At 40.3% G+C, this 10,189-nt stretch overlaps 1 protein-coding gene across 3 annotated transcripts in view; it reads left to right on the plus strand.

Annotated features, from left to right (window-relative positions):
• Positions 1–10,189, plus strand: part of dock11 (dedicator of cytokinesis 11) — an 80,292-nt gene that overhangs the window by 51,861 nt on the left and 18,242 nt on the right. For all 3 annotated transcript variants that reach the window (XM_013913082.1, XM_013913083.1, XM_013913084.1), the window contains 6 exons: positions 3,164–3,346; positions 3,642–3,755; positions 5,492–5,707; positions 7,342–7,399; positions 8,061–8,167; positions 9,465–9,587. In XM_013913082.1, coding sequence (XP_013768536.1) covers positions 3,164–3,346; positions 3,642–3,755; positions 5,492–5,707; positions 7,342–7,399; positions 8,061–8,167; positions 9,465–9,587 — 801 coding nt within the window. The remainder of the gene's footprint in view (positions 1–3,163; positions 3,347–3,641; positions 3,756–5,491; positions 5,708–7,341; positions 7,400–8,060; positions 8,168–9,464; positions 9,588–10,189) is intronic.

Below are 10,189 nucleotides of genomic sequence, written 5' to 3' on the forward strand. Positions count from 1 at the left end.
ATAGAAATGAGCTTCAGCACAACTCAGTCAAAAGCTGCTGAGGTAATAAAGGTAGGTCCCAAGGGAGAGAACAACCCTCTTCCTAGAGTTATCATATCAGCAGTGTCAGTATCGTGTGAGTTAATTAAATGATGAATCAGAGAACAGCAGCGGTGAAGACTTTGTTCTGGCGTGCTTCCTCCTGTTACAGTTCAAGCATTAAAAGTTAGCCTCTGCAAATAGTAACTATCCGAACATGAACACTTCAAACACTCGTGCTTGGATCAGGCGAATAGTCGTCTGCAAATTGATTACAGTGTGTACAGGTTCATTAAAATGTCAAACAATGTGGTTTGTGAGATTCTAAAACCAATAAACTGCTCTTTGATTTCTTTGTAGTCCAGGTTTCCTGTGTCAACAGATTTTGCGCACAAACTGTTAAAGGCACACGTGCGAGCCACAGTGCAGACGTTGTCCTTCATTAACACAAATGGTGGAGTGTGTGAATGCGCGGCTGAAAGTAGTCCCCCAAAAAATAGTCTTTGCAACTTGTACTTTAATCTATTCTGTCTTTATTTCTACAAAGTGGTCTGTTTACACTAGTTTGTTTTGTAGAGATTTAGTGTTTACACAGAATAAAAGTAGCAAAAACCATCAATAGGTGTTTAAATGCTACTGTAGTCATCTACTAAAGAGACATGATGTCTCTTTAGTAACTGAGCAGTGCTGATACAGTTATTTTTGCAGCCAGACTTATTAGGTTGTGTTTGGTATGTTTGTGTGTGTGTGTGTGTTTCATTTTCTCTGCAAACACTCAAAAAGCTTAATTTAACTGAATTCAAATAAAACTTTGTAGGAGTGTGGAGTGAGGTCAGCTTAACAAGCCTTTAAAAGGTCTTCAAGGTCAGAAATTGTGTCAACATATGGAAAGTACTTTGTAAACATTTAAAGTATCACATTACATTTGATGTTTTTTCTGCTTTTTACTGTTTAAAAAGAACAAAGAAAACAAAATGAATATGTACAAAATCCAATACTATTCCCTTAAAAGTCCACACAGCCCCGGTAGTCAGCTCTCTTGGCGGAGGTTTGAGTGCTTGTGTTTAATTTCACAACACAAAAAACAAAAGTTTGTCTTTATTTGCTTTGGCGGTCGTCATTCATTTATTTTAAATGCTGGATGAAGATGTTATCACTATGAACGATGACCCCAAAGCTGTGAGCCCCTTCGTTTCTGTTAAAACAATAACTTACTTGCTTAACTGATGTGAACTTATCATAGATTGCAAGAGGCAAATATGCAAACATGGTTTTCACATAGGCAGAGCGGTGTCTCTGGGTTTTAGCCGCAGTTTTGTGTGGCTAAAAATCCACCACACAGACAAGCTGAGAACGGTCTGTTTGTCTGTTCTCAGCAGTCGACACACAGTCGCGTGTTTTTCTTCTTTCTTCTTCCAGTATTGGATCTTTCACACTCCAAACGGAAATGTCTTTACAGACTCAGTGATCTTTTGCTTTCTTCTGCACATCATGTTTATATATGTTGGAGGTAATAATGGAGCCTTCTCTGGCTCAATCTTGTGCTCCAACTGAGCGGTCAGATTCATCCAGGTATCGCACACATTTATCCACGCACGACACCTTCTAACAGAAGAGCTCGTCCTCGTTTTAGAAACATATTGATTCTCCTTCAGCTGGCTTTCTTTGATCGGTTTCCATGTGGAACACATGCGTGAAACTTGTGCCGACTGTTATTTTAATCAGGGATTAGCCGCGCTCTCATCCGGTCTGCTTGTTTTTGATCCACTCATTTATGCTGCGTTTGGTAGGAATTAGGCCTTTGTTAGCAGACAAACAGAACTTTCCACTTCCAGAAGTGGATTTTTGCTATTGTGAGTATTGTGACTGCCTGAAAACTGGAGAACCAGTTAATGATAAAAAGGTGATATGGGCAGCGAGGACTTTAACAGCAGCATTCTTTTGCAGTAAATAAAAAAATGTAGATAAACAGTTCAGATTTCCCCCCTCATTAGTTAGAGACAGAATATCAGTTTTTGTGACATTTTATTATTTATTTCGTCACAGGTTTATATTTGTAACTGCACTAGATTAAAACTCTTACCGGCAATCGTAATTCCTGGCAGCAGCGTGCTGTGTTTTCCTGTTAACAGCCAAACCTTTGCTGTTCTTGGCCACACAAACACTGGTAACAACATAGCGCATCGAGACTAATTCAAGTCTAAACACGACTCAAGACTTAGCTGGTACACAAGATTCATGAGGCAGGCATTGCAATAGTGTCCTTTAGTTCATCTTATTATGAAATTATGAATTATGAAATTTAATAATTACACTAACTTAAAACAGTTCAATTTATATGTACTAGTTTAAACTAATCAGGGTCACTACAATGTGAAAGAAGAACTAAAATGTTAACAGGTCCGTTTTTTGTTACTTCCTGACAATAAAATCACCAAAAAACAACCCAAGCAAAACTTTGCAATAACCTTTTAACAGCAAGTGTATCATGTTTGATACACAGGTTGATGATGCAGATGTTTTCTAGACCTTTGATTTTCCCCCCAAAACCTGAATAAATTTGACGTTTTACGATGTTTTGGTTGAAACATGCTGATGGCATCCCGCTTACTTTTAACAGCACCCTAATGTCTGACCTTTGACCTATGACGTCGAAGGATTATTTACCAGAGAAGCGTCTTTTATTATCTCCTTTACCCAGTTGTCGTGCAACTCTCTCCATGCAGTTTCATGTGATATATTATTACTCAATATGGTTTCTTGAAATTTTTTTCAAGGTGAACTTTGACCTTGAGTGCTAACAATGAAGGTCAAATGCTTAGCCAACCTAGGTACTTAGCCCAGGAGGTCTACTATGTTTTTGTGAAGTTTGAAGATGATCCATAAAAAATTGTGGGTAATATAAAGTTTTTTATTTTTTATTTTATTTTTTAGTTATTTTTTGTGGTTTTATTTTTATTTTCAGCCAAATCTAAATGGACTTATTATTAGTATCCACCATAACACAAAGTTTTAATGTGATATCTTCACTGTGTATCAAGTGATTTATCGTTTTCCTGCTGTCTTTCCTACACACTCACTCTATTTTCTAACTCCAGCCCTGTCCCGAATCTGTCTTTAATACACTAACCCGTTGTCCCGCCAGTTCCCTTCGGTGCTGTTCAAGGGTCGCGTGACGCTGTGCGAGGCTCTGTGCTGCGAGGTGCTCAAGTGCTGCGTCTCCAAGCTGGCCTCTCTGCGGGCCGAGGCGTCGGCCCTGCTCTACCTGCTCATGAGGAACAACTACGAGTACACCAAGAGGAAAACCTTCCTACGCACACACCTGCAGGTAAAGTGTTAATGTTGACAACTGTTGACGTTCAGCACTCGGTTTTCTTTTCTCCAAGCACGCTCCTCTGAGCAATTCACGTGCAGTAAGGGAGGAGAAGAATGTAAAGCGTGTAAGAATGTAAAGCGTGTTTAATTGCAGACGGTCTGCTGAGTTTCTCTTTCTGTTGTCTCGCAGTGATTAGTGCACATACTATTTACTGGATCGTGTGTGCATTTCCTCCTTTCATTTTCATCTTTCTCCGTGCCCACTGCCCCACCCCCTCCACCTTCCCCTGCTTTTCTTTCCCGAGTAGATCATCATTGCAGTAAGCCAGCTGATTTCTGACGTGGCACTGACCGGCAGTTCACGCTTCCAGGAGTCTCTCTCCATCATCAACAACTTTGCAAACAGCGACAAGGCCATGAAGGTATTGTGGAAGTCTAGACAACCAATCACAGCTGGCACCAACAAACATTCATTGTTACCATTATTCACTGAGGAGTTTCCAGGTGGATGTATTATACAATCAATCTGTAGATTGATCTAAATCCACACTTTCTTCACAGATGATAATAATCAGCGAATGAGCTTCATTTCTATGCTCTTTTCGTGTAAATGAAGTGTCACAACAAGTCGTTACTCATTGCTTCATGATTTTTTCACTATAATTCACCATTTTTCTGTAGTACACACAAAGCACGGTGCTTCACTTCACTTATCAGGACAGAATGTGATGATTAGGAAATCCCGAGGTATTAGTGTTATAATTCAAAAACAGTAATTATAGTATTAAAGTATTAAAGATGTTATGACTTGGGGTTTTTTTAAACTTGTTAATCAGGATTCAGACAGTCTAGTTAGCAGTGGATGATTAACTACCAAAGTATCTCTGTTTTTGCCTTTGACGATCTTCTCTTTCATGAGCGATTGAAGGGAGCAAGTTTCGCTCCCCTAGTTGTTTCTTTGTGTTCTTAAGAGCAGCCACACAATCACACTTGTGAAACATTACTCCTCATGGGAATTTGAATCATTGCTTGAGTGATGTAATTTGGTTAAGCAGTAAATACCGCTCAGGAGGTTTAGATGACAGATTCAAGTTACTGCTAGGACTACTAGTGTGAAGTATGGCGCAGCGTTTTAAGGCGTATAGTATTTACTGATTAACTTAGCAGAACAAAGTGACGATGAGAAGTTTACGTTTCAATAATGGCAAATGTAATCTAGCACAAATAAGAGGTCACAAACAACCAGCTTGTTGAGAAACTGACTGGACTCTGCAGCATCATGGAGCTTGCTGGAGACTTCATCTGGATTCATCTGGATACACTTCACACCTCACACGGACCCTAACAATCACCCAGAAAAAATGCTGCTTTACTACAGACAAGTCCATAATAGATGAGCTGGCGTTGCTGTGCCACTTGCGTAACTCGGTGATATTCTTCCTCCACGCAGTGTCATACAACAGTTGGTTAATAATGACTAAATGATGACTCTGATTTGCTCTGACTAGCTGGTGATCTGGTGTTGTTCCCCCCCCTCCGGCATTTCAAACAAATTGGCCTTCATGGCAACTATCAAAGATGCAAATTACGACAAGTTTTGGCTCAACTTGCTCTTAATTGCTCGGCAAAAACGCTTTCGTGCGATTCCTGTAAATAGCTTCCTCCCCAGATACGATGCTCTGAAAAGGAAACAAATACACAGGAAGCACAGGCAGCAGCAAAAGCTACTGCGTTCACACCTGTAGTCACTAAATTGTCTCTGTGCATTGCTGTTGAGTAAACCCCAATATTAGTATTTTAATGCAGAGTAAATCTGGTCCTACGTCTCTTGCACCTTCTTGTGGGTAGGACCTTACATAACGAGCCAACCATATGCATAGGTAAGATTGTAATGTAATGTAACTGTAATGTAACAAAGCAGTAACACACATAAAATGAAGGCTGGAACACAATATGGATGACCTGCATGTTGTCTTCTGTCGCTCCTATCAGAATAAGAGCCTTTTTTTAGAAGATTAGAAAATCATCCCCCACGCTGCACTTAAAACGTTTAAAGGAGTTAATTTTAGTCTAGCAGCAGGATGCAGGCCACATCTGAAGCTCCTGTTTCCTCCTAGATCTGTTCCCTTTTTAACCAGTGTCTGTATGTTTGCTGCAGTGCACAGCTTTCCCCTCAGAAGTGAAGGGTCTGACCAAGCGGATCCGCACAGTTCTGATGGCTACAGCCCAGATGCGAGAGCATGAAAAAGATCCTGAAATGCTGCTGGACCTCCAGTACAGCCTGGCCCGGTCCTACGCCAGCACCCCTGAGCTGAGGCGGACCTGGTTGGACAGCATGGCCAGAGCGCACCTCAAAAATGGAGATTTGTCAGAGGTATGAACAGGAAGACTGTGAGTGATTCTGACGTCTGTGTCTCTCCCTTTTTAGTCATTATCTTTGTATTGTTACAGTCATGTGGATAGCGGTCTGTAGGAGAATAACGCGGACAGGCAGGTTGTGTTGTTTGACCAGACATCTTTGATCGCACATCAATCACATTCACGCTGTCTGGTACACAGACAATGAGACCTGCAGAATTAGTCCTGCAGGCCATGTTTTCCTTTCTCAGCTGCAGTGGTGTTAAAGTTAATGCGAGATGCTGTCATTTCAAACGGGACACTGTAATATCTATAGGCCCAGCTCAACATGTATTTGAGTATTTTCAGCATTTAGTATTTTTATTGTTATTAAATGAAACTTTAAACATACAAGTCCACTTACTTTTTGCCCCATTTACTTTTGTTTTTGTGTTTTTGGTGATGCTGCAGCAAAAGGTTATTCAGGGCGACTAAGAAACAAAACTGAATGCTGCATCCTCTGCCAAATGAAACTCAAATGAAAATTTTCATATTAATACCGTGAATACATCCAGTCCCGATGTTGTACAAGGAAACGCTTGGTCAGGATTAGATCATGGGAAAGCGAGTTCAAAGGTGAAGACTGATATAGAACTTGACCCTGGGTGGTGCAGCTGATGCGCTGTTAAGAGCAGGTCAAGTGTATTTATTTGGTTATTTAAAAGTTGATATTTATATAAGGACTTTTCTCAAAGGATTTTTCAAACTTTTCAGTATAAAGTGAGCCGGTTAATTTAAACACTCCAGAGGGATTGTAACATTAGATCTGTTTTTATCTCTGCCAACGAGGTTTTTGGTAGCGTTGTGTGCGTGTGTTCTGGACTTTGTAGGTGTGTGGACAGCGGTCAAATTAGCGATGCAGTTTAGCAGACATCGAGGTGTTCAAGGTCAGCTCAGTGATTTATTGATTTATTATTGATGTGAGGGTCAACATGATAATAATTCTATGTAGAGCTGCTATTCTTTTTATTTGCAACATATAGGCATAGAAATATCATGTTAGCTTATTGTGGCCTTGTTACATACATTACAGTAACAGGTTATAACAGTTTAAATACACATTTATGTGCAGTGTTCCTGAATAAGTTTTTTGTACTTGATGTTTATTACTAAATATTTAAATAATGAATTGAATGCTGCACATGTAGCCACACAAAAACTAATTACACGTCAAATCATGTCAAGTTTATCCACATGGGTTTCAACAGGATGAACATTTTTATGTACAATTAAATGAGTGAAGTGAAAAGAACTGCTGAACTTTTCAGCCGCTGTCTATTCCACATCACGTCTCTTCCTGTGGAGAAACATATTGGGTTATGCTTCAGTAAAGGATAAGAGAAAGTCAAAAATGGCTTTCATGCCTTACAGCTATTTCGCACAGTCTGAGAAGACAGTTTCGTTTCAGTGGTAGGTGTGGCTGTAGATATCTGCCTGAATGACTGAACACAAAAAAGTCATTAAATGCAGCCTCGAAAATCATGTGTAATGATGTTATGTTGCTTGAAATATTATTGAGCAATTGCCAGCTGCATTTAAACAGCGTGCCCTGGTGTTAAAAAGTTTTTTTCAGCGTGTTCAGTTCATGATGGCCTCTTCTTGTCTCCACAGGCTGCGATGTGTTATGTTCACGTGGCTGCGCTGGTTGCGGAATACCTGAACAGAAAAAGTAAGGTCCCCCGCCCTTCTGTACACAAGAAATACTGTGATCCTTCTTGGCATTGTGTGCCTAGTGTAACTGATCTGCTAGAAACTCGTGAAGCAGCCTTTACTCTGGACCTCCTGGTGATATACTTGGCAGTTTGTTTGTGGCTCGCTGTTGTCACAATGTGCAAACACTCCACAGCACAGTGGAGTCGCAAAAGCAAATTCTCACAATGCCGTACGTTATTTTTTAGGGTATGCAAATCTTATATCTTATCTTATGCAAAACTGGCTGTAAGTCTCTGTAATCCGCCAAACAAATGTGTGGTGGATATGCTGACAACAGTTGGTAGACGACAAAGCTTATCTCTGAAAATTTGTTTGGGTTTTAGTCCAGCGGTACGTATGAACTGAAGCTACCTTCCATCAGGTAGATTAACTATCACCAGGCAGTTACAGCATGTTGGGAATCGAAGAATATCCACCTTTCATGTGTTTCATTTGGTTGTGGTTCACACCTATCTGGATTTTCGTGAGTTCTCAGTGTCACAAAAACACCTGCCAAACCTGCTGGGGGAAATAAATAAATAAATAAATAGAAATGTGTTTTGTAGAAAATGTTCTAGTGGAGGTTTTTGTGAAGCATTTTTTGTTTTCCTCACTCATCTTTGCTGTTTGCTTACCAGAGTTGTTCCCCAGCGGCTTGGCAGCTTTCAAGAAAATCACCTTTAACATCGACGAGGAAGCTGCCATGAAGGAAGACGCCGGCATGCAGGATGTCTATTACACTGAGGTGTGGCACCTGTTCAGGAAAAATGCTTATTTAAGATTTTCTGAAGATATAGAGATCGACCCGACAACCCAGTTAAACAATCGTTTTACCTCAAATCAAATTTGTCACTGAATTTTGTACTTGGGTTTATGTTTCTCAAGCAAAGCATCAAAAATCTGTTTGGCCATCTCTACTGTAGAGTGTTTGTTAAAGAGGACCCACTGTGCTCAACACAAATTTGGATTCAACCCTTTCATGCATGAATTATGACGACCTCAATCAGGATTCCTTTTCTTAAGTATTTTTATTCGTCTTTAGGCATGAAAAAAATGTTTCAAAGAGTTTTTTACATGTCCAATGGATGACCAGTGGGTTGCTGGATGGATGGAGTGACAGGTTCTTATGATACACGCCGGGTTACAGGTAGAAATCCAGTAGAATGATGCTCCCGCTGATTTAAGTAAAACCAACATACATGTGTAGATTCATTCCAAATGGTTCTCATGTTTCCGATCTCGTAATATAGGGACGTGTTGGGTTCCCGGAAGTGTAATATACCAACGATTTGTCACCTAGCGTAAAATGTTACGCTATGGGAGTGAGAACATGTTGGGGGTGACACATCAGTGTCCAATGTACTGGCTTATGTGCGAGTATACCATCAACACTGACACAAATACCAGAAAACAGCCTTTGAATAGCTGTAGTGACAACTACATGTGAAAGGGTTAAAACTGTGAATTCAGTTTATTAATCTAATAAAAAACAACATAATTTTTAGTTTTAGATTTCTAAAATATTTGGAGTTTTCTTGTTTTTATAACAAATGGGGTTTCCTAATCAGTGTGTTCAGCACCGTTACAGTGGTGGATACTTATATTAAACCTTTCAAATAATACGATGAGCAGATATAAGACATTTTTAGGATCCAAATGTTTCAGCACCGAAGATGTGAAGACGTGTCAGACTGAATAGGCTACTGTCATGGGAGGAGTCAACATTCACAAACAGGTGTTAAAAATAATAAGACTTAAACTTAAATTTTAATTTAATTTTAATTTGGTCATGTTACATATGCAACACTGGCTGTGAGAGTGAACCATCTAGGAAAAACTTGGTCCAAGGGGGAGGAGCCTAATTGGCTTGTTTCAGACAGAGAATGAACTGAGGGGCTGCCCCAAGGCTCAGTACAAACTGTAAATGATGCAAAGCTACTCTACCAGAGTCCACAAATAAAAGAGGAAATGAGCATAATGGGTCCCGTTTTATGAATCAGTGTTAACATTTTAAGGACATTTCTTTTTCTGCCATTGTTTAGGAAGTGTTGGTGGAACACCTCGAGGTCTGCGTGGACGCGCTGTGGAAAGCTGAGCGCTACGAAGTCATCACACACATCGCCAAACTTGTGATCCCCATTTATGAGAAGCGCCACGAATATGAGGTAGCGTGACATCATCCTTACACGCATCCGTCGTGCATAAGGCTGTGTTCCTGTGAGTGTCAGGAAATGGCCTGCATTTACAGAAGTGTCCTCTTTCACATGAAGTTCTCAGTAACTTTACCTGCACAGCGGGACGTCATTTCATCCCTTCACAGTGCATATTGTCACTTTGCGCACCTTCTCACCCTGTGAGAATTTGTGGTTGATGATTATTTCGGTTTGACAAATGCAGCTGTAGTGGATTTGGAGGGTTACTCTGGGAGTCATGAAAGTGGCTCTCTGAAGACCTGCCACGGAGAGTTTCAGTTTAAAATCAGCCAGAAATGACACCTTTTCAAAAGCGTAAAACTGCAAAACTGCAAATGACTTCAATGCAAACTGTGCACCGCAGGGTTACTGGAACTTGCATATGATCATTTAATGATGCAGAAAATGCCTAAATGTTGTTATAGGTGATTCTAATCTGCTGTTAAGGAATTTCAGCTGCTAGAACTTAGAAGCAAAGTTCCCTCTAATTTTTCACGTGTCTGAGCGAACACACAAACCTCCTGAGCGATCCCTTTGACCACTGTGAGCGACATCAGACGTGTGCACTGTGGTCA

Source organism: Pundamilia nyererei, unplaced genomic scaffold (genome assembly GCF_000239375.1).
Source record: "Pundamilia nyererei isolate P.nyererei 1_Seehausen unplaced genomic scaffold, PunNye1.0 scaffold00114, whole genome shotgun sequence".
NCBI lineage: Eukaryota > Metazoa > Chordata > Actinopteri > Cichliformes > Cichlidae > Pundamilia > Pundamilia nyererei.